The sequence below is a fragment of the Oryctolagus cuniculus genome, chromosome 10 (genome assembly GCF_964237555.1).
Source record: "Oryctolagus cuniculus chromosome 10, mOryCun1.1, whole genome shotgun sequence".
NCBI classification, from domain to species: domain Eukaryota; kingdom Metazoa; phylum Chordata; class Mammalia; order Lagomorpha; family Leporidae; genus Oryctolagus; species Oryctolagus cuniculus.
This window is the reverse complement of record NC_091441.1, coordinates 109,222,289-109,245,216: the sequence shown is the minus strand read 5'-3', so window position 1 is coordinate 109,245,216 and position 22,928 is coordinate 109,222,289. Positions and strand designations below refer to the sequence as shown.

The following is a 22,928-nucleotide window of genomic DNA, read 5'->3' as shown; positions in this document are numbered from 1 at the left end:
GGTTTCCCTGGCTTCCAAGGGTCAGAGGCAAAGAGGACACGCGTGAGGCCACCAGTGCTGACCTGGGAACCGCACTGAATCCTCCCCAGCCTCTGGCCGTGCCAGAGACTGCCCAGCACTGATGTGCACTTCCTAGGGAGCAAGAAGGAACTCGCCGAGGGTCCTCTCAAGCCGCCTCCAGAGAGCCCACACTCGGCGCGCCCGGCTTCACCTGCTCCTCGCTTCTCTCCCAGCACTGGCCCGTGTTTCTGGAGGTGAAGGACCTGCTGACGCTGGTGCCGCCGCTCGTGGGCCTGAAGGGGAACCTGGAAATGACGCTGGCCTCGCGACTCTCCACGGCCGTAAGTTGACCCCTGCACGGCCACGGCCGCCCTCAGCCCGGGGATGACGCCTTGCCATCACCGTCCACTTGCCGTGATTGCAGTGGGCGGGCTGCGCTCTTGGAAGCGACAAGGGGTCAGCTCCTGCCTGGGGGTGCCGTCTGTGGCCTCCTCCCCGCTCCTCCTCCTGCCTGCCCATAGCTGGACAGGACAGGGGCTGGGAGCTCAGGTGCCTGTAGTTCCTGCTCTCTCTGGAGTGTCAGCTGACAGTGCATGCCCTGTGCACCCCGGAGTCTGTGTGCTGCCCTGCTCCCCGCCAGCCCTCTGGGCCCCGGCCCAGCTCCTGCCCACGGTCACCCAGCAGGGCCGGTGAGCACTACAGGCCTAAGGGAGGGTTTCACACAGGAGCTAGGCAGCGTCAATCACCCCAAACAATCTCTTCCCCAGACTGCTTCCGGGGTGTCCTGGCCTTGGGCCACCCCCTCTGAGCTCGTCACCAGCACAGCTCCCAGGGTTGCCCACTCTGGGCGTCTCTCCGCACTGTCCCTGGGGTTGGAATTCCATTCTTGCTGTTCTAGGAGATGCTTCCCCACCCTGCTCACCTGCTCCCTTGGCATCCACAGCACCGGGGGTGGGGGAGGGGAGGGTGTGAGAGCTGCAGAGGCCCCCAGAGACGTGCAGGTGGGTGGTCCCTGGAACCTGTGCTTGTGACTGCGCAGGGAGGAGGGGTCTTTGCAGGTGGGATTGCCTTGAGGACCTGGGCATGGGTGCGTGCCCTGGGTCATCCCCGTGGGCCCCGTGTGGCCTCAGGGCCCTCAGGGGAGGTAGATGGAAGAGCGAAGGGCAGGTGATGGGAGCCCAGCCCCAGACCCTGGCGCGGAGGAGCAGCTGGGAAGGGTGGGGCAACAGCCCCTCCCCGGGGCTCTGCAGGGAGGCCATTCTGCCCACGCCTGGTTTTTTTCTCCCATGAGTCCTTGCAGGCCCCTGCCTGGCAGAACTGTAAGAGCACAGATTTCTGTTCCTTTAGGCCAGTGGATTTGTCACCGCAGCAAGAGAAAAGTATTGTGTGGGGCTGCTTCGTGCAGAGCCTGCGGGACCTTGAAGTGCTGTGAGCACCCCTGCACACAGGCGCACACGTGCACACACGCATATGCACGTGTGTGCGTGGCTGTGGTCAGTGTGTGGGAGGGGGGATGCTGGGAGGAATCTCTCCATGGAGGTTTCAGTGTGGCATTTTTCTTGCATAATGCGTCTTGCTTGCCTTCTGCCTATTTTTTAAGAAAATCTTTACTCTTACTGATTTGAAAGGCACGGACAGACAGAGCTTCCAAATACACATTCCTTCCCCACGTGCCTGCTACAGCCAAGGCTGGGCCAGGCCACAGCCAGCAGCCAGGACCTCAGTGCAGTGTCCTACGTGGGTGGCAAGACCCACATACCTGAGCCGTGGCTGCGGCCCTGCAGGGTGTGCGTTAGCAGGATGTGGCCCCTGGGGCTGATAAAAGCAAGAGTTAAAACCACACACACTGTGCAACTCGGGGGGTGGGAAAGCCCAAGGAGCCCGCTGCCCCCACATGTGTTCCCACAGCCCACCTGAGGTGGGATCACTCACCTGCTCTCAGCAGGAGGGGCCCGAGGCCTGGCACCAGCTACGTGAGGTGTCCCCAGCAGCTGATGCACCCAAGCCGACAAAACAGAGCTCCCCTTCTTGTAGAAAGAAAAGCAAGGCCCAAGCTGGATGGCAGGAGGCACTGTGTGTGCTTCGTCCCTCGAGCCCAGGATGGGAGGCCCTCGGCAGCCAGGAAGTGCGTGTTCTTTGAAGTCTTTCCTTACGGGCGTCTCGAGGTTTGCTGTGGCCCGTGGTGCCGAGTTCGGAGCCAGCTGCTGTTGGCGCAGGAGAAAGTTGTGTTTCTGTTCTTGGTTTTGTTTTTTATCCCATGAGAAGAGGGATTTAGCTACGTTCCTTAAGCGATGTTACTGCAGAGGTGGCGGTCTTTGGAGCTCCGTGTAGCTGGAGGGGACGGCAGGGAATTGGCAGTGGGGGTGACCGTGGCCAAAGACCCAGCTTCCCAGCAGGAGGCCTTCCCCCGAGGTCTGCACGTGAGCTTGAGAGTCAGAGATGGCCTTGAACTTAGCGGCAGTGCGCCTGCCCCCGTGTGTGTGCCCCTGAGCGTGTGCGTGTCCGTGTGTGTGCTCACGGGTGGGACGCATGGGAGTAGGGCCCGGCTTTGGGCCCGGCTGGAGCCCTTTTTCTGCTTTGTTCTCCCCCCTAGGCCAACACCGGACAGATCGATGACCCCCAGGAAAAACACAGACTCATCAGCAGCAACCTGGCGCTTGTGCAGGTGAGGCTGCTGGGGGAGGCGGGGGGGGGGGGGCCTGCAGGCCAAGTGTACCCCAGCTTTCAGGACTGGTGACCTCCTGTCTACCCCACGGCCACCAGCTGGCATGGGGACCCAGCTGCCTCCGGGCCACCACTGCGTGCAAGGTCCCCCGGCCCCCTCTCCCTTCTTTCCTGGTGACATCTTCAGGGATTTGCTGATTGAGTGGTACTCCCAGGAACCCCGAGGCCCGCCTCACGGCGCAGCAGGTTAAGCCGTGGATTGCGATACAGGCAACCAGGATGGGAGTGGGAGTTTGGGTCCGTGCTACTCTGCTACGGACCCAGCTTCCTGCTGATGGCCTGGGAAGGCAGCGGAGGATGTCCCAAGTGCTTGGGCCCCTGCACCCATGTGGAGACCCCATTGGAGTTCTTGGCTCTTGGCTTTGGCCTGGTCCAGCTTTGGCTGTTGTGGCCATTTAGGGGAGTGAACCAACACGTGGGAGATGGTGTGTGTGTATGTGTGTGTGTCTCCCAGTCTCTTTGTTGTTCAGCCATTCAAGTAAATATATAAATAAATCCATCTTTTTTTAACAAAATTCCTGGAAAATGGAATTGAAATATATATATATATTTTTTTTATTTTTTATTTTTTATTTTTTGGTTTTCTGGGAACCCGTGCATCATTTGTTCTTCACTCCATTTTCCAGGAGCTCTTAGAAGGCCCCCCATCCTTGTTCCTCCATCCCTGGCAGCCACGCGGTGCTCACAGCTCCTCTTTGCGCTGTGTGGCTGTCGGAGTACCTGTCCCGCTGGTGGTCCTTCCTGCGCTGGCCTGTAACCACGCTCTCCCCTTTCCTCCTGGGCGCTGGCGGCTCCTCCCTGCCTGCCCAGCCCCCTCCCTCTTCCTCCTCAGCCTCTGGGAGACGCGTGCATACTGCTTATTCCTCAGAACCTCCTGCCAGACCCTCGAGGGGCTGAGGTCTCACCCTGGAACTTATTACACAGGCTGCAGCCCGGGGCGGGGGCATGGGGAGGAGGCTGGTGGCTGCAGCTGCACAGCAGGCAGGTGCATCCCAGGGCCTTGGGGCCCCTGTGTGGCTGTGTGTCCCCACTGTGAGGCTAGCAGGACACCCACTTGGCGTTCTCACCTGGGTTCCGGAACCCCTCGTGTGACTTTCCAGGTGTCTCCTCTCCCTGTCCCAGAGGCAACCCCCTCGCCCACCCTCCTCATGCTCCCCTCCCTCTGTGGTCCCCAGCTCTGCTCTCCTGGGAGCCAGAAGCCGAGGGGTCTCGGGCATCACCCCAGTGTCTGTGAAATGGGCCGCAGAGGTTTCGCTGGTGTGTGTGTGGGGGTGGGAGGGTTGGGGGGATGGCGTCTGCTGGCACCGACTGCCCTAGGGGCTTCCCAGGTAACCAGGTTGGGACCCTGCGACCCTCAGCCACTGCTCACCCCTCGCCCTGAGCGGCCGGCCATGTGCTGTCCTTGATTCCAGCCCTGCCCCCTCCCTTCACCTCTCCTCGCCGCCTCTCCCCTCTGCCCCGTGACTACAGCTCCATCCCCAAGTTCCTCCTCTGCTCAGCCACCTGCTGGCCTTTTCTTTATTCTTGAAAATATTTGTTTATTTGACCACACTCAGCCCCTGGTTCCCGCCCTAAGTGCCTGCACTGGCTGCGGCTGGGCCGGGCCAACCACAGCTGGGAGCTGGGGCCCCAGCCAGGTCCCCCGGGGGTGGGAGCCCAGGCACTCCAAGATGGCACCTGGGCGTCTGAACTGCGAGGCCAGGTGCCGGCTCCGCAGCTGTTTCTTGTCTGCAGTGGCTGTGCATGTGTGCGCCCGGAGATAATACCAAAAGAGGTGGCCTCACAGTTTTTTTACACCAAAAATAAATGTGTGTTTTATGTACCATCTCCGTGAGCTTTATGAAGTACCGTATTTCAAAGTATCATATTTGTATGTATTAGTTTTCTGTGTTTTTAATTTTTTTTTTAATTTCAGAATCTAACAGAGGCAGAGACCCACAGGGGAGAGAGGGAGAGGGGGAGGGAGAGGGGACAGCTGGCTCCCATCTGCTGGTCTGTAACCTGCACCTCGCTCTTTTTTAAAATTTTTTATTTATTTATTTTTGACAGGCAGAGTGGACAGTGAGAGAGAGAGACAGACAGAAAGGTCTTCCTTTGCCGTTGGTTCACCCTCCAATGGCCGCTGAGGCCGGCGCGCTGCGGCCGGCGCACCCCGCTGATCCGATGGCAGGAGCCAGGTGCTTCTCCTGGTCTCCCATGGGGTGCAGGGCCCAAGCACTTGGGCCATCCTCCATTGCACTCCCTGGCCATAGCAGAGAGCTGGCCTGGAAGAGGGGCAGCCGGGAAAGAATCCGGCGCCCCGACTGGGACTAGAACCTGGTGTGCCAGCGCCGCTAGGCGGAGGATTAGCCTAGTGAGCCGTGGCGCCGGCCTGCACCTCTCTCTTAATAATGACTTCATGAATGAAACTGCGTAAGAACAGAGTATGGGAGCTGGCAGGCATAAGGATCAGCGATCTTTATCCTGGAAAATACTTCCTGGTGCTTGTACACATATGCAAATGTCTCTCTGGGAAAGGCACCAGATTGGAAGGCATATGGACCAATCACAGCCAAATTTGTGATTCCCATGGAGGAGGCGGGGCAGGGAGGGCAGGGAGCAGCCATAGCCACCTAGGGGAGCCGCCTTCATGTTGCTGACTTTTGCCTGGCAGGTGCAGGCCACGGTCGTGGGGCTCCTGGCCGCCGTGGCCGCCCTGCTGCTGGGCGCTGTGTCTCGGGAGGAGCTGGACTTGGCCCCCATGGAGCTCCTGTGTGCCAGCAGCGTCGTCACTGCCTTCCTCGCCGCCCTCGCCCTTGGTGAGCTGCCCAGACCCCGGCCTCGGTCCCCTGTGCACAGCTGTGGAGTTGGGAGCTCCGGCCTCACCTGCTGCAGGGCTGGGGAGAGCCTGCCGGGTCTTCACCGCCCACTCATGCCTCCCTACCCCGTCCTGTGCCCCTGGGAAGGCCTGACCTTGGTCTCCATGCTGAGTGTGCTGCCTCCAGTGTCCAGGGTTTATGTGTCTGTTCAGCCAGGCTGTCCTCAGGGACCTGGACACTGTGCGTGGATTCTGTGCAGGCCGGCAACGTGGGGAGAAGGGTCATGGTGAGCTCCCATACCCCTCTTCAGAGAGACAAAGTGCCACAGCCCGGGGCTTCCACACCTCGGACACCGAGCCCTCGCGGGGCTGAGGGTTGAGTGACTGTGTCTTTCTCATGGTGCCGGGGGTGGGGGGTTGGGGAGGACGCACCTGGGGTCTCGTCTCAGAAGGCGCGGATCCCATGTGTGAGAGCACTGCCCTCAGGACCCCCTCACCTCCCCCAGCCCCCTGCGAACGCCGTCACTCTGGGGGTGAGGTTTTCGGTCCCTGGACTAAGGGGACACAGACCTCCCCCTGCTGCGTGCTCTCTCGGGAGCGCTACCTCGCCACGCCCCCTGCCCGTGGTGGCGCTCTGTCCCCCTGTGCCCTGGGGAAGCTGACGTCATGGACCCCTTGCTGGCGTTCCCGTGTCGCCTCCCTGCGGTGAGGTCAGCCCCTCCACCCACTGCGCCTGTCCCCTGCTGTCTGGGGGCCTGGGAGAGAAGGGCTGACTTGTCTCTGGGGCTCCCACACGAGGTGGGCTGCTGTGGGACCCCCCGCCCCCGGCCCTGGGCGTTGGAGCTGTAGTGGTTGCCGGGCATCTGCTCTGGGCCTGCCTGGGCACGTGGGTCACTGGTCACTCTCCCTGACCACACCTCTCAGATAATCTCCATGCTTCACCGTGGACCGCAGTCCCATTGGCTTCGAGTGCTTGTCCCCTGCCCGACAGGCGCTGGGTGCAGTGCTCCGCTCCCTGGCTGCTACCCCGGCAAAGGGTTATTGGCAGGATTCTCCAACCTGCCAGGCAGGCGATCAACTCGGCATGGAGGGTCGGGGGCCCAGACGAGTGCACAGTGTCTGTCCAGACTGCGTTTTCCGGGGTTGGACCACGTGCTGCGGCTGGCTGCAGGTCATGGCGCTCATGTGCACAAGATGGTGGCCGCCACGCCCCCGTGTGGTCAGAGGCGGGGACGCGTGGCTGTGCTCGGCCTCCTGGAGGCTCAGCAGGCAGCCATCGGCTCACAGCGCCACCTAGTGGTTCAAAAGGCCGGCCAGGGCTCTGTCGGACCTTGCAGAGAACACCCCTCCTGGCTCCCATTTAACAGATGGGGAAACTGAGGCACAGAGATGGGGTTAAGGTCAGCAGGGTGAACATCACGTGTACTCCAAGACGTTCAGAAACGTGGCGGGTGGCTCGCTTGTGACACAGAAGTGGCTGCAGGCGTCCCCGGCTCCGTGGTCGCTGCGGGATCGTCCCCAGCTCAGCTGCGCAGATTTGGGTTCTTGCAGACCTGGCGCTCCCAAGGGAGGTGGAGGTCCTGCGGCCTTGTGGCCACAGAGGGCGCAGACAGGCGGGTGGTGCCGGGCGGAGGATGGGTGAGGGGATCCTGGACCCTGGGTAGAGCCGGAAATGGCAGCAACCAGGACCAAGAGCCGCTTCTTATGGAACGAAGGGCGGGTCCCGGCTGTCGCTGCTCTGGGGCCACCTCTTCACCTGCCCCATTCACAAACTGGACTCTGACCCTCCCAGGCCTCGGGTGCACTGGAGAAATTCAGGAGCCTGGGCAGCCTGGCTCGGTGTCGAAGCCTGCGTGGACGGAGCCCAGCGCGGAGCAGCTCCTGGCTGCCTGCGCCCGAGACCCCTGTGGGTCTGCACCTGTGCAGGGCCGGCTGGCTGGGCTGACCCCTGCTCCCCCTGCCGCCCTCCACAGGCCTGCTGATGGTCTGTATAGTGATTGGCGCTCGGAAGCTCGGCGTCAACCCAGACAACATCGCCACGCCCATCGCGGCCAGCCTGGGCGACCTCATCACGCTGTCCATCCTGGCCTTGGTCAGCAGCTTCTTCTACAGACACAAAGGTAAGGAGGGCTCCGGGGGGCAGGGGCTCTGGGTCAGGTCACCACCAAGGCTCAGGGCAGCCCGGGGCTCCCGGCCGGTGGCACTTGGTGAGGCACAGCGTCCGCGGCATGGAGCCTAGGGCGCCACGGAGTCCAGAGTCGTCCTGTGTCAGCGGGAGCCCGAGGCCATCGGGCGAGTCCAGGGTGTCCCAGGGATGCGACCTGCATGGGGCAGGGCATTCATTGCTCCTGGAGGATTTGCATCTGTGAGGAGGGAGCACCAGGGCCTGAGGCTGCCCTGGCCAGGGTGGGTGGGGGATGGGGGGCAGGTGGCGCCAGCTGTGGAGAAAGTGCCCTGGATCTCAGCAAAGCTGCAGTCTGTGTGCGCCGTGGGGTGTGCGGGCCCTGGCACCCCCGTGCCCGGCTCCAAGCCCTCTCCTTGCCATGCTGGGTGCTGCCTGCCCACAGCCGTGTTTAACCCCCTGGGGCCGTCTCGGCGCTCACCCAATTGGCAGCAAAGAAAGATCTCCAGGAATCCAGTGCGATGACCCAAGTTCACTTTTAAGCCAGATTGAATCTAAAACCAGAGTTTGCCGGGGCACTGTATTCTATTTACAAGAAAGATGAGAATTGGGGCCTCCCCAGATCCTTCCTGACCTCGCCCTCCGCGCCGTGTGCCGGCTGCATCATGATTGAGTCCCCAAGTCACCGCTGCAGCGTCCCCAGTGGGACCAGAATCAATCCGGTGGGCTCGGAGTGGCTGCCGCCGGGGCGGGCTGACTCCTCCCTCACTGAGCCAGAGGTGGTGTGGGGAGGGGGGGACGAGGAGCCCCAGCCAGGCACTGTGCGCTTTCCCACGCTGGGAAGGGCATGAGGCGGGACTTTGTACAGTGGCCGAGGGTACTCAGAAAACCTGGCCCTGACCCCTGAGGGTCCTCGGGGAGGGGGCTTGCCAGGCTTGCTGCCCACCTCGTGGGACGGCCACTTCCTCCACGTGGGCACCCGTGGGAGGAGGAGGGAGGGGTATTCCCAGTGGTGCTGCCCTCGTAAGGAGGGTGTGGACGCTTTCCCGTGCCTGGGCACCCAAGTGTTGGGGCCCCCACCAGACGAAGGGTGTACCCCTTGCGCCTGCCCATGGTAGGGAGGGGCCGGGGTAAGAGCGCCCTCTAGAGGAAGCTGGTGTCTCGTTCCACTGGCACGTGGGTTACAGTCACTCACATGCAGTGCGAGGCAGGAAGGGAGTGGACGCGAGAGGGGCCCTATGTGGGGCAAGGTGCAGTCACCAAGCGAGATGGACGCTGGTCACCGCCCAACCACTGGAGAAAATGACGCAAGCAAATGAGAAGTGGGCAGGCTGGCCGTGATCCACGCCCCTCCAAGAGACACAGATGCCCAGGAGGTCACCTTGGACTGGCCTCAGCCAGGAGCGGGGCTGGTGCTGTGTAGCCGGCTCTGGCTTTGCAGGGACCTGGGCTGCAGCCCCGACTTCACCGCCCGCTGCTGTGTGCCAGGCACAGCCACCTCTTTGCCTCCATTCCCACCCAGCGCCTGCCTGAGCAGGGCTGGTGGTCTCCTGGGGTGCGCGCATGCTCCTGACCTGCTCAGGTGTGGACCCGGTAACTAGTCATGCTGTTAGTTATAATAGTGGTGCAGGGGAATTGGCAGGATTGAGAACAGAAAAGAGCTTTGTCCACTTGCTGAATGGGATGTTAAGTTTTTTCTTTAAAAAAAAAATTGATAGAACACTCCAACTTGCTGGTTTACTCTAAGTGCCCGCAACAGCTGCTGTGTCACAGCTAGGAGCTGGGAGCCAAGAACTCAGTCCCACGTGGACGCCAGGAACCCCCTGACAGCACCGCTGCCTCCCAGGGTGGAAGCCAGGGCTGGGATCTGCAGCGAGGCGCTTCCACGCGAGACGTGGGCATCCTGACCTGTGGCTTAGCCACTACAGCAAATGCCCACCCCTGCTGAGAACTCTCTGGAAGGTGTGGTGGGACAGAAGCGTCTCTCAGCCTGCACCCCACCCCACCCACCCCGGACCACGGCCCCACCCCAGGCCAGGGCCACACCAGCCTCAGCCGGCTGAGCTGCGTGTGCCCCCTCTCTTGTAGACAGCCAGTACCTGATGCCGCTGGTGTGCGTGGGCTTCGTGGCGCTGACCCCGCTGTGGGTGCTGATCGCCAAGCAGAGCCCACCCATCCTGCAGGTCCTGAAGTTCGGGTGGTACCCCATCATCCTGGCCATGGCCATCAGCAGGTGCGTGGGAGCAGCAGCACCAGCCCCGGCACCGCCTCTGCCTGGGAGCCACAGAGCCTTGCGGGGGCGGGGGGCACTCAGTGCCTTGGGGCTGTGACTGGTGGAAGACGCGGCTGTGGGCTCCTGCACTAACCCCAGGTGCTGGCTGGGGCGTAAGCTCTTCACGTCCTTATTTTTAAAAGGTTAGTTTACTCATTGGAAAGGCAGAGTTAAAGGAGGGAGGGAGAGAGCTTCCGTCCACTAGTTCACTTCCCCAGTGGCCACAGCTGCTGCAGCTGGGCCATACTGAAGTCAGGAACCTGGAACTCAGGGTCTGCCACGTGGGTGCAGGGACCCAAGTACCTGGGCCGTCTTCTGCTGCTCTCCCAGGCGCAGGGCAGGAAGCTGGATCAGAAGTGGAGCACTGGGTCTCCATGTGGCACTCTGGATACCGGTGTCTCAGGCACAGGCTTAGCCTGCTGCACCACAACGCCAGCCCCTCTGTGCTCTCTTTTAGCAAGAACCCTCACCCTTATTTGTTCTCAGAGAAGCTGCCCTGTTTCCAGTGGCCAGAGCCCCAGGGGGCCCTGGAGAGCCCAAGTGGGGAAAAATCAGAGCCCTGGAGCCCCCATGTCCCGCCCTATTGCTGCGGGACAGTAGCTTTTCCCATCCATGCTGGCCTAGACCCCTGCCCTGTGCTCCCTGAGAACCGGGAGTGCTTGCATGACAGCTCCATAGAGGGTGACGTCCTATGGGTCTGCTGGACCAGCTCAGACCCAGGGTAGCGGTGGAGATGGCAGAGCACATGCAGGGGGCAGAGGACCCCAGGGAGACCAGCTTGGCCGCTGCGGGTGCTTTGTGCAGGGGCAAGGAGGGGGGAAGCCAGGGTGTGTGTGCAGAGGAGGCCGGCAGGGCCGAGCCCGGGGCCGCTCACTGACTGTCCGCTCGCTGCTCTCTTGCCAGCGTCGGAGGCCTCATCCTGAGCAAAACCATTTCTAAGCAGCAGTACAAGGGCATGGCCATCTTCACGCCTGTCATCTGCGGTAGGTACAGGGGTGTGGCCCTGGGGTCTCTGGGTGGGGCCGGAACTGCAGACTTGAGCGGCCGCTGGGCAGCCGGACCCTGGATGGATGGCTGGACTGGGCTTTCTTAGCTGGGGGGAGGCCCTGGGTGCAGCTCCGGCCGCCTTGGCAGCTCACACACGGCTCCGCACACGCGCAGAGAGGCATGGGCCCTCCCCACAGAAACACGTCCCAAAGGGGGCCAGAAGTCCACAGCCCCCCCCCCCCCCACTTCCCTGGCCCCTGCAGACTGAGTGGGGCCCTTGGAACCGCTCTTGTGGGTTTAGAAACAAAAACAAAACCTCAGATGTTTGCACGTCAACATGTGGGTTTCTGTTGTCAGGAAAATGAAGACTTGGCCATAATGGGTTTGTATTCTCGGCGCAATAACTCACAGTGCTTTCCCGTGAGCCCCAGTCCACACCGTTCCCTGTTGTCTTCCACTCGGCCCCCTTAGCTGCCTAACGATCTGGACAGGGTATGTGGGCAAGCCCACTGCCAGGCAGTAAGGCGCGGTGGGGAGCAGGGCACGCTGCAGATGACTGTCCTTATCCAGAGGGGGTGACGCCTGCCTGGGCAGCCGCAGCCCACGCAGGCTTGGGGGACAGACAGCCAAGCCGACTTGTTCAGCAACGCTGGGAACGTGGGTGTGGCCTGGTTCATTAGTGCTGTGGATCAGCCCAAGGTGTTTTCTGCCTTCGCTTTTCTAAACTCACATGTGCCAAGCGCAACAGACCTGCGACCGTCCTCGGCCCTGGCAGCTGGTCCTGCCCGCCAGGTGACAGGCACACATCTGGCCCCGCTAGGGCTGGTTCTCCCTGGAGCAGCCCCGCCCAGAGGGCACTGTCGCGCTGGCAGCTCTGGTCTCTGCCACCCCTGAGGCCGGCTCTGGCCTCTGTACCCCCGTGGGGACCAGCACCTCATGCCAGGCGAGCAGGTTGGTGATCCTGTGGGCCTGCTGCCCTGCTGGGTCCTGTCTGCGTCAGTCTTCCCGGGGCCCCGCCCTCCTGTCCCTTCCCAACATGCGGCCTGCACGCATGGACCCAGAGTGTCTGTGAAAGCGGGGTCAGCCCTGGTCATTTGGGGGCCCTAAAGAGGGACCCATGCAGCAAGCAAAGAGCAATTGGGTGGCAGAAAATGCCTTTTCTTTATCTTATTTAAAAAAAAAAAGATTTATTTCTTTATTTGAAAGACAGAGTTGCAGAGAGGCAGAGAGAGAGAGGTCTTCCATCCACTGGTCCACTTCCCAGATGGCCGCAACGGCTAGAGCTGTGCTGATCTGAATTCAGGAGCCATGAGCTTCTTCCAGTTCTCCCACGCGGGTGCAGGGGCCCAAGGACTTGGGCCATCTTCCACTGCTTTCCCAGGCCACAGCAGAGAGCTGGATGGGAAGTGGAGCAGCTGGGACTTGAACCAGCGCCCATATGGGATGCTGGCACTGCAGGCAGCAGGCCCAGAAAACACCTGTTCTTCATGATGTCCCTGCCACTCTCCCCCTCCTGCCTGGCCCTGCTACTGTTCCCTTCCCTCCCCCTCCTGCCTTGAGGGGAAGAGATCCTTGGTGTTGCCCAGTATTCTGGTTTGTGTCTGGCTCCTCTTGGCTCCTCTGGCCTTGAGGCCCTGACGCTCGCCCGGAGTAGCCCATCAGGCTCCTCTTGCACCTGTCCATCCCACCGCCCCCTTCCCTCCAGCCAACAGGTGCTACCGAGAAACTGCTTCGGCAGTCACAGCTCCTCACCTTAGGACACGCCAGCTGTCGAGGTGACGCAGTGCCCACCCCAGTACCCCAGTCGCCAGGTCGGGCCACCCACACTTGGTGCCAGAAAGATTCATGGTCGGGCAGGAAGCGAGGAGAAGATACCAAGTGCTATGTCAGTCAAAGAAGGCCTCCTGGAGGAAGTGGGCTTCACAGTAAGGGACAGCAGCCGGAGGCTGGTGGAAAGATGGGGAGACGAGGTTCGTTCCGTGTCCGCAGGTGTCGGCGGCAACCTGGTGGCCATTCAGACCAGCCGGATCTCCACCTACCTGCACATTCGGAGCGCCCCTGGCGTCCTGCCGCCCTGGATGAAGAAGTTCTGGCCCAACCCCTGCTCCACGTTCTGCACCTCAGGTGGGTCTGCTGCGACCAGCTTGGGCGTCCGGTGTTCCGAGGCGCGGATGCCTGGGGGCCGTCCTGACCCACAGCGCGTGTCACCTTCCTGGCCCCAGCGCCCTGACTCCGGGCTCTGCCTTTCTGGCGCTCGGTGGCCCAGAGCTGGCCCGCAGGTGTCCCCGGTCAGGTGGCACTGCTGAGCGAGGAGCCCAGCCAGCACAGTCACACGTGGTAACGTGTTCCCCGACGCAGCAGCGTGGGGTGCGGAGAGAACCCTGGAGCCCACAGGCAGGCAAGGGTCTGGACACTCCCCTCTGAGGCCGAGCAGGGCTGGGGGTGGGGAGGGATGTGTGGGCCAGAGCGAACAGCATGAGCAAAGGCCTGGGGGTAGGAAGGGGCCTGACAGCCGTGAAGGACCGAGAGGCCAGACCCGGTCCCACGAGCAGGAGAGGGTGGAAGACGCTGAGCCAGGGACAGGATGAGGGGCTCAGACAGGGGCTCGGAGCCAGAGGAGGGGGCCGGCTGCGGTCCTGAGAGCCGCTGGGAGCCGTCGAGGGGTTTTTGGGTCTTTCCTGCCATTGTGTACTCTTGGTTCAAGAACTGCCTTCGGCTGTCGTCCAGGACGTCCCTGCGGGCGCAGCACTGACGGGTTTTCCACGCAGCTCACACACCGGCTGGGGGCGCCCGGTCCCTGTCAGAGTGGGTGGGTTCCAACCCCAGCTCTGCCCCTTACGACAACTTCCTGCTAATGCAGACGCTGGGAGGCAGCTGCGCCAGCATGGGGAACTGGGGCGCTGCCACCTGTCTTGGGTTCCTGGCTCCCAGTTTTGGTCTTGGCCCAGCCCTGGCCGTTGTGGGCAGCGAGGGAGTGGACCAGCACACGGGAGTTCTCTCTTTGTGTCTCCTCCTGTCTCTGTGCCTCTCAGATGGATAGGTATTCGGGGTTGTAGGCGTTTTTCGCCCTGGGGCAGTGTGCCACCTCTTCCCGGCCCCGGCGTCTGGTGAGAAGTCCGCTGGCATTTGCAGCGTCACCGTGCGAGTGCGGTGGTGTTTCTCTCTTCCTTAATTCAGAGATTGTCTGTGTTCTTGAGAAGCTGGATTATTACATCAGTTAATGTGCGCTTTCTTTTTTTAATGATTTCTCTTACCTGGGCTTTGCCAAGGCCCTTGAATTCATAGCTTTAGAGCTTTTTCCAAATTTGGGAACTGTGGGCCACTGTTTCTTCAAATACTCTCTCCTTTACCCCTGATATCCTGGTGGCGCCAATGCTGGGTCTCTTGGCACAGAGCCACCAGCCTGGAGTGGAGGCTCTGCTCGGGGATTTTGCCTTTTTTTTTTTTTTCACTAAGTTCTGCGATTTTTTTTTTTCAAGCTCGTTTGCTTTATCCCTTGTCTTCCCCTCCCTGCATCTGAGTCTATTCCTTGAGCTCCTTCTGCCCCCCCCCCCTTTTTTTTTTCTCCTTTGCTTCTGAAATTTCCATTTGGTTCTTTGTGTGCGCTGCTTCCTGTCTGGGGCTTTCTGTCTCTTTTCACCTCTCTCCCGTGTGTTCATGATGCTTCCTTAGAGTCACTTCCAGCGTCCGCGCCGTCGCCGTGTAACGCCTGCTGGGTCACCGTGTGTCAGCCACGTGGAGGATTTTCCGACTCCTGCCTTGAACAGGGATGTGGGAGAGAATGTGGCCATGTTGGCCGTGCGGGCGTAACGGCACCGCATTACCCTGTCGCAGTGCGCGAGGGCCTGGAGTGTACTGAAGTCTTCTGTCCCACCCTCAGCTTCAGCTGGTCTCTACCCTGAGATGTCGGCTCCCGGAGGGGAGGGGAGGGGAGGGGAGGGGAGGGGAGGGGAGGGGAGGGACGGTCCTTGGCTTCTAGAACCTGCCTTCCCCCAAGCAGGTGCCCAGGGAACAGCTGCGGAGGAAGTGCCCAGGTGGACGGGGGCGCCTCACTGGACTCTCACGTGGCCTCTGCCGCCGGGCCGGGCCTGCAGGCTTCTTGGTTCTGTGTCTTCCAGAAGTCAACTCCATGTCAGCCCGAGTGCTGCTCTTCCTGGTGGTCCCGGGCCACCTGATTTTCTTCTACATCATCTACCTGGTGGAGGGCCAGTCGGTCACAGACAGCAAGAGCTTCGTGGTGCTGTATCTGCTTGCGGGCCTGATCCAGGTAAGCAGCACTGCGTGGGGTGGAGCAGGCTGGGTTGGGGGTGCCTGGTGGGCAGGGCCCCCGTCTTCCGAAAGAGCAGTCAGCTCGTTCAAGTCCAAGAGTCCAGACAACAACAGCTACTGCACACTGCATGCTACATACTACACGTGCTACATGTCACAAGGTGTATGCTCCATACTGCACACCACATGCCATACATGGCACACTTATACTACACACCACATGCTACATGCCACACACTGCATGCTACCTGCACGTGCACACCACTTGGTACCCAGTCATCATCAGGGCATTAGAGAAGTGAGCCCAGGGAACCCCCCCCCACACACACAGACTCCCAAGTTGTGTTTACATTGCTGTGGGCAGGCACTAGCCACGCCCATTGTGGTTTTTTTTTTTTTTTGAAATATTTATTTATTTATTTGAAAGAGTTACAGAGTTACACAGAGAAAGAGGAGAGTCAGAGAGAGAGAGAGAGAGGTCTTCCATCCAATGGTTCACTCCCCAGTTGGCCACGACAGCTGGAGCTGCACTGATCCAAAGCCAGGAGCCAGGAGCTTCTTTTGGGTCTCCCACATGGGTGCAGGGGCCCAAGGACTTGGGCCATCTTCTGCTGCTTTCCCAGGCCATAGCAGAGAGCTGGATTGGAAGTGGAGCAGCCGGGTCTCGAACCAGTGCCCATATGGTATGCCGGTGCTTCAAGCCAGGGTGTTAACCTGTTGCGCCACAGCGCTGGCCCCCTAGTGTACTTTAGTGTTGAAGTGACCTGCGGTAGCTTCCATACTTCCAGGGCATGCTGTGCCATCTCGGCACACACACAGTGTAACCGTCATATCCGGGTGATTGGCACACAGGTCCCCACACACGCACGTCATTGCTTTGTACTGGGGACATTCAGAGTTGTCCTTAGAAGTTGTTCCTCTCGCCCAGCTGCACCCCTGCACCCACAAAGCATCCCCTCTCCATCCCTCCTGCCCCGCCCGCTTCCCATGCCGTAGTGGGCACTGTTCTGTTCCCTGCTTGTTGGAGATCAGCTTGTTCCCTTCTGCCTCTAAGTGAGAGCCTGTGGTGTCTGCCGTGGTGTCACACATCACTCTGAAGTCACCTGCTGCCGGACAGCTGAGGCTGTGTCTTGGTGACCGTGAGCAGTGCTACAGAGGGCGTGTGAGTGCTGGTATCTTCTTCCTGGTCACACAGGTGCAGGCCCCAAGGACTTGGGCCATCTTCTGCTGCTTACCCAGGCCATAGCAGAGAGCTGGATCGGAAGTGGAGCAGCCGGGATTCGAACCGGCGCCCATGTGGGATGCTGGCACTGCACATGGTAGCTTAACCCACTATGCCACAGTGCCAGCCCCTGGAAATCTTGACTTTAAATACGTGGGCTTATTTCTGGCATCTTTATTCTGTCTCATTGGTCCTGTATCTGTTTTTAAACCAGTCCTGTGCTGCTGTTTGAAGTCAGGTATTCTAAGAGGTCTTGCTTTGTGTGTTGGCTTAGGGTTGCTTGGGCTGTTCAGGGCCATTTGTGGTTTCATACAACTTTTGTGAATGATTTGTCTTAGTCTCTGAACAGTGTTGATGCTCTCCTGATAGGAGTTGCACTGGACCTGCAGGTTTATTTGGGTACCATGGATGTTTTACTACCATTCTTCCGATCCATGAACATGGGCTGTCTTTCCATACATTGGTGTTCTGTGCATCTTCCTTCATCAGGGTTTTAGAGTTTTCCCTGTAGAGATCATTCATAGCCTTGGTCAAATCCATGCCTCACTATTTCACTTCATTTCATTTTTAAGCTAATATGGATGGGATTTCATTCTTGGTTTCTGTTTTAGTGGCTTAATTATTGGAGTATAAAAAAAAAAGTATGCCCTGCAAATTCCTGATTTCATTTATCAGCTCTGACAGTGTTTTGGAGTCGGGTTAGAGACTTTAGTTATAGACGTGTTGTCTGCAAACAGGGATAATTTGACCGCTGCTTTCCAGTTTCAAAGCCTTGTATTTATTTCTTTTGCCTTAGTGCTCTGGCTAAGCTTTGCAATACTGTTTGGAACAAGAGAGGAGAAAGTGGATACCCTTGTCTTGTTCCTGATCTTTGTGGAAATGGTTTCAGCTTTTTCCCATCTGGTGTTACAGAGTTTGCCATGTATATAAACTGTTACTCTGTTGAGAGACATTCCTCTCTACCTTATTTTCCATTGCTATTAAAATCGTAAGTGGATGTTGAATTTAAGGACTGCTTTTTGTTTGCATCTGTCAAGACGATCATGTGGTTTTTATGTGTCTTTCCACTGATGTAATATGTTACGTTTGTTGATTTGCAAATGTTAGACTATCCCTGCCTCCATCCCTGGTAAGTCCCACCTGCTCACCGTGTGTGTTCCTTTTATGTGCTGTTGGGCTTGATTTGCTACTATTTTGTTGAGTCTCTTTGCTTCTGCGTTCATCAGGGATACGGGTTTGCAGTTTTCTTGTTAGATGTGTTCTTGCCTGGCTGTGGTTGAGAAATATTTTATCACTGATGTGATCCCAGGGCTTGTTGGTCTGTTTGGGTTTTCGTGGTCCTCATGGCTCAGTTATTTGTGGCCAGACATGAGTCCCTTTGTTCCAGGATTTCCAGGTTGTTCGTATGTAGCTGTTTACAAGAATCCTCAGTGATTTGTTTTATTTCTGAGGTGTCAGTGCAAATACCTCGTCTTTCATTGCTGATTTTATTTATTGGGGCCTTTTCTTTTTCCTGGGTTACTCCAGCTAAGGATGGTCAGTTTTTTCTGTGTCTTTTGACACCAACTCTTCTTCGATCTTTTGTAATTTTTTAGACTCTATTTTGTTTATTTCTGCTCTGATCTGTGGGATTCTGCTAATTTTGGAATTGGTTTCCTTTTTCTATTTATTTCCTGGAGTCGTGTCATGCGGTTGCTTATTTGAAATGTGTATATTTTATTAGCACAGGCATATATTGCTATAAACATCCCTCTTAGTACTGCTTTTCCTGAATCCTGTAAGGTTCAGTACGTTGTATTTTTATTTTCATTTGTAGCAGGAAACTTTTGTATTTTGCCTTTCATTTGTTTTTTCCTTGGCCCATCGGGCACTCGAGAGGATGTTGTTTAATTCCCATGCATCTGTGTGCTTGCTGAGGTGTTGCTTGTCCATTGTGGTCGGAGACGGTCCACGCTATGCATTCAGTAGTTTTGAGCTTCTTGGGGTTTTTGGTGGACTAACACATGGTCTGTCCGGAAAAATGTGGCTGCTGCAGCCACAGAATAAAATGCCCTACATGTGTCCCTGAGGTCCTCTTTGACCGTAGAATAGTTCAGCTCTGTTGGTTGCTTTTTTGGTCCATATAAACCGTCCATTGATGAAAGCGAGCGTTATGTCCCTGGCCAGGGTTGTACCTGAGCCTCGGCCTCCTGGCAGATGGAGTGATGGTTATCTGCTGTCCCTCAGTGCCCCGCGCGGGGCGCAAGTGTCCGGTTGGCATGTCCGCTTGTCGACTGATCCCTGTGCCGCAGCAGCGACTCGGCTCTTGGTGCGGGTTCGACTGGAGGCGCGCTTTTCGTGTGTGCTGAGGGCACAGCTGCTCCTGCTCACTTTGGGTCCCGGCCTGGTTTTCCACGGCTTCACGCTCACTCTGCCCACGCGTGCCTCTCCCGGGGAAGTTTCCAGCAGGCAGCCCACCCTTGAGTCTTGCTTTGTCCTGTTTTAACCCTGTCAGCCACTCTGTGTCTTTTGATTGAGGGCTGGAACCCATTTGTATTCGGAGTTACTGGTTGTAATTACAGGATCCCCGTCAGCCACTGCGCTGTATACGCTCTGTTCCCGTTTTCCGCTTCTCTCCTCCTGTTCGCTCTGGTGGTTTGGTGACTGGGTTTGCTTCTCTCTGTGTATCTGCTCTGCTGTTGAGTGTTGTATTTCTGTGTGTTTTCGTCATTTGAGTTCGCATCCTTTGCTCCTAATGTGGGACTCCCTAGAGCCCGCGGGGCTGTCTGGTGTGAATTTCTGTTTTGTGTTTCTCCTGGAAACGCCTTCCCTCTCCTAGTATCGGAGGTGGCTGTCACCGCACAGGACTTCCTCCCGCTGCTGTGTCCCGGGGTGTCGACCAGGCCGCATTGCCTTGACTCCCCGGCGGGAGCATCGGTGTAGTGCCATGTGGCTTCTTGGGTTGTCATCTTTGATGGCCATGTCTGTCTCAGTGAGGATGCCAGCTAGGATGCGGCTCTTTTACACCCCGTGGGTTTGCTGGCAGCTTGGGGGTGCTGGACCCACCTGCAGGGATGGGGCTCCCATGAGCTCCTGAGGGTTGGGGGGAGGGCGGGGTACCCACGAGTCCACGTGTGGGAGGTGCACAGAGCCCCAGGGTACCAGTGTGGGAGGTAGACAGAGCCCCCGGGTACCAGCGTGGAGGTGCACGGAGCCCCCGGGTACCAGTGTGGGAGGTGCACGGAGCCCCCGGGTGCCAGTGTTGGAGGTAGACAGAGCCCCCGGGTGCCAGCGTGGGAGGTGCACGGAGCCGCTGGGTACCAGTGGGCTCTGGCGGCTGCCCCTGTGACCTCATGGAGCAGAAAAGTCTGCCCCGGTGACACCAGGCGCTGCGGGTGGGCGTGCAGGGCCAGCTCTCTGCTTCCCAGGGCCTCGGCGGGCAGAGCTTCAGGGAACAGTGCGCTCAGCTGCTCCCTGGGGCTGGAGGAGAGGGGCTGGGCCACCCAGCTGCTTCCCAGGGAGCTTGGTGTGCTGAGTCTCTCTACAGGGCTGCTCAGCTGCTTCCCGAGATCCTGGGTGGGTGGACGAGGCTACCTGTCTGTCTCTCAGGGCCTCTGGCGCAAGCTCTCTCTTACAACAAGCAGCTCCCATGGGACCTAGCCCGGACCCGCAAGGCCCGAGCCACTACCCAGAGACAGCAGTAATGGAGTTCCGAGGGTGGCGTCCTCGAAACCTACTTACTCGCCACCAGGCCTCACCCCTGCAAGGAGCCGCACCTCCCCCCTGCCACGCGGGGCCCAGGCTTCCGGCACACGGATCCATGACAGACCCCACGAGCGGCGGGACAGCAGGGAGCGGCTGGGGCTGACGGAGCCCCCGGGCGTCTGCCATTGAAGCCCAGTGGCTGTTCCTCGCCTGTTCTTGTCTCTCTGACTCGGTCTTTCGTGTCTGCTGGCTGTCGTGACAGGTGACGATCCTGCTGTACCTGGCCGAGGTGATGGTTCGACTGACCTGGCACCAGGCCCTGGATCCTGACAACCACTGCATCCCCTACCTCACGGGCCTGGGAGACCTGCTGGGCACGGGCCTCCTGGCCCTCTGCTTCCTGGTCGACTGGCTGCTCCGGAGCAAGGCAGAGCTGGCCGACCTCTCAGAACTGGCCTCTGGACCTCCCTAGCCGAGCCCAGCCAGCCCTGGTTGCTTAGTAGGATGTTTCCCTCCCCGCGGCGGGTTACAGGACGCAGTGTCTCCCCTGGCCAGGTCCCCGGAGTGGCCTTGGCCGTGGCCCTTCCTTCCTCAGTCTGCTATGGAGACGCACACGCGCTGCGACTCCAGCAGGGGGCGCCGGAGCCCGTGCTGGAACCCTGGAGCCTGGAGTGCCGCTTGGGAGGGTGCGACCCGGGGTGTGTGTCCGTGTGCTGGCTGAGCGTGAGCGTGCGTGCGTGCGTGCCTGTGTGCGTGTGAGTTGGGGGAGTGCCGTGTTCTGGCCCGGTGCAGCCACAGAAGGGGCGTGGCCCAGCTTGGCCCAGCTCTCGTCTGTGCAGTGTGGACTGGAGTGGAGCAGGAGGGGGATCCGTGCTGTCCCCAAGCTCAGGACTCTGCGCCTGGCTTTTCTGCCCTCCCGGCTCTTGCCCCGGGAGCGTGTGCAGCCTCTCAGGGCGGGGCCTGGCTCCCTCCCGTGCCCAGCCTCTCTGCAGCCTCTAAGCCTTGTCACTGCTGTAGTTTACACTTTTTGCAGAATTTGTTGTCAGCAGCACCCTCTGTTCAGTACTCCAGGATCAGAGACGTGTAAAATAAAGGTAGCGTTCCGTCTGTCGGGCTTCTCTTGTCTTCAGTGGTGGTTAACGCAGCGTGAGACTACAACAGCGCACGCCCCGGGCACTTCTCCCAGCGTCGCCAGGGAGCCTGTTCCAAATGCAAGCTTTCACCGGCGGCAGAAGCCACGCCCCTGGGGCAGGAGCCTCCACGTGGGTTTACGGAGGCGTCACGTGACTCGGCCCTCAGCTGCTGATTCCGTTCTGTCCTCCAAGGCACGCTCCCTTCCTGCTGCTTAGGGGCCCACAGCGACCTCTTCCAGGGCTGGGGCCAGGGACTGTCGCCTGGAGATAAGTAGATGGACACATGTTCACTCACTCGGCAAGTACCGAAGTGGCACCTGTGGCTTCGGTGTCCTGATGGGATGGGGGATGGGGAGGCGCCCTGGGCCTGGGCCTCCCAGGGTAGGGGCGGGCCTGGAGACAACTTAGGATCAGGAGATGAACCCCCGGCCCCCCGCCCTCTTCTCTGGCCGCCGGCTCTTCCCCCGCCGGAGTCTCCCAGGCCAAACCCGACCCGAAGTTCCGTGACTGAGGAACCTTGCTGATGGTCCACGGGAGTCGCCTGGGGCACAGAGCCAGGCCTGGGAGGGGGAGGGGCACTCAGCACAGCTCGGTGCCATGTCTCAGGCTGGGTCCTGGGGCCACACTGGGCAAAGCCCTCATCACCCCTGTCATTAAGCTCTGTTATCAGCCCCTTGTACAGATGAGCACACTGAGGCTTTGTGAGGTTTCTGAACTGCCCAGGGCCCTAGGCATTCTGGCTCAGACCCAAGCTATGGGTGCAGTAAAGGAGCTCAGGACAGACTCCCCCGCCCCCCATCAGAAAATGACCTTGGACCTGAGATCCAAGGATGAGTGGGAGTTAATCAGACGCGGTAGGAGGGGCTGGGGGTGCGGGAGCATTTGGGTGGATGGACTTTGTCGTGGATATATGGGAGGCAGGGCCCTGTGCAGGACTGCAGCTTGAGACCCTGCAGGGTTTATTGAGCTGCTGGAGCACAGGGACCCCGCAGTGCCAAGGCAGAGAAAGGGCTGCGGGGAGGGGAGGGAGAGGGGACGGGAGCACACCGTCCAGGAGACCCAAGGGGAGGGGAACGCAGTATCCGATGTCCCTGAGACTCAGGAACGGAAGGGCTTAAGGGTGTGCGTTGGGTTAGGGACGGGGTGAGGGTGTGGGGTCCCGGGTGAGAACCATTGTGAGAGGCTCCCAGCAACAAGAGGCCAGCAGGTGTGGAGCTGAGGCCTGGCGGGGCCTCCCGGGGCAGTTACGCAGCTTGGGAGCTTGGGTCGGCGTGACTGCCCCGCCCCTCTCCAGGTCCTGTGTGTCAGTGAGGGTGGTGTCCAGAGGCAGGGCGTCTGGGGGGTTGCTAGGGTCCCCGAGAGTGCATCTCGGCGCCTCTCTGAGGAGCACGTACGCCTGCTCCCACCAAGATGTGAGGCCGCCCAGGGGGCTCTGGCAGAACCCTGTGCCCTGCTGTGTAGACCTTGTGCCTCCAGAACCAAGGTCAGAATGAGCCTCTTTCTCCGTAGAGTAGCTCGCGTAAGGGCTTCCGTCGCTGTGCTGAGAATGCTGCTCATGGGATTGGGGTTGGGGGAGGTCTGGGTGTCTCGCCTGGAGGTTCCTGTGTCAGCGACTCGGTCCCCAGGGCGGTGCTACCAAGCAAGAAGCCAGGGTTCTGGAGGGAATTAGGCCATGGGGCGACGCCATCTCGCAGGAGCAGGGAGCGCGTCGTGGGAGC

At 59.6% G+C, this 22,928-nt stretch overlaps 1 protein-coding gene across 5 annotated transcripts in view; it reads left to right on the top strand.

The window, feature by feature from the left end:
- SLC41A3 (solute carrier family 41 member 3) overlaps positions 1 to 21,184 on the top strand; it is a 44,464-nt gene extending 23,280 nt beyond the window's left edge. For 4 of the 5 annotated variants that reach the window (XM_002713135.5, XM_070049998.1, XM_051852611.2 and 1 more), the window contains 9 exons: positions 234 to 341; positions 2,594 to 2,665; positions 5,378 to 5,522; positions 7,495 to 7,641; positions 9,732 to 9,876; positions 10,819 to 10,898; positions 12,892 to 13,026; positions 15,021 to 15,169; positions 20,340 to 21,184. In XM_002713135.5, coding sequence (XP_002713181.2) covers positions 234 to 341; positions 2,594 to 2,665; positions 5,378 to 5,522; positions 7,495 to 7,641; positions 9,732 to 9,876; positions 10,819 to 10,898; positions 12,892 to 13,026; positions 15,021 to 15,169; positions 20,340 to 20,549 — 1,191 coding nt within the window. In that variant the 3' untranslated portion in view covers positions 20,550 to 21,184. Of the gene's footprint in view, positions 1 to 136; positions 342 to 2,593; positions 2,666 to 5,377; positions 5,523 to 7,494; positions 7,642 to 9,731; positions 9,877 to 10,818; positions 10,899 to 12,891; positions 13,027 to 15,020; positions 15,170 to 20,339 lie in introns of all 5 variants that reach the window. The other variant, XM_070049999.1, reaches the window with a different exon arrangement.
- The last annotated feature ends 1,744 nt before the right edge of the window (positions 21,185 to 22,928 follow it).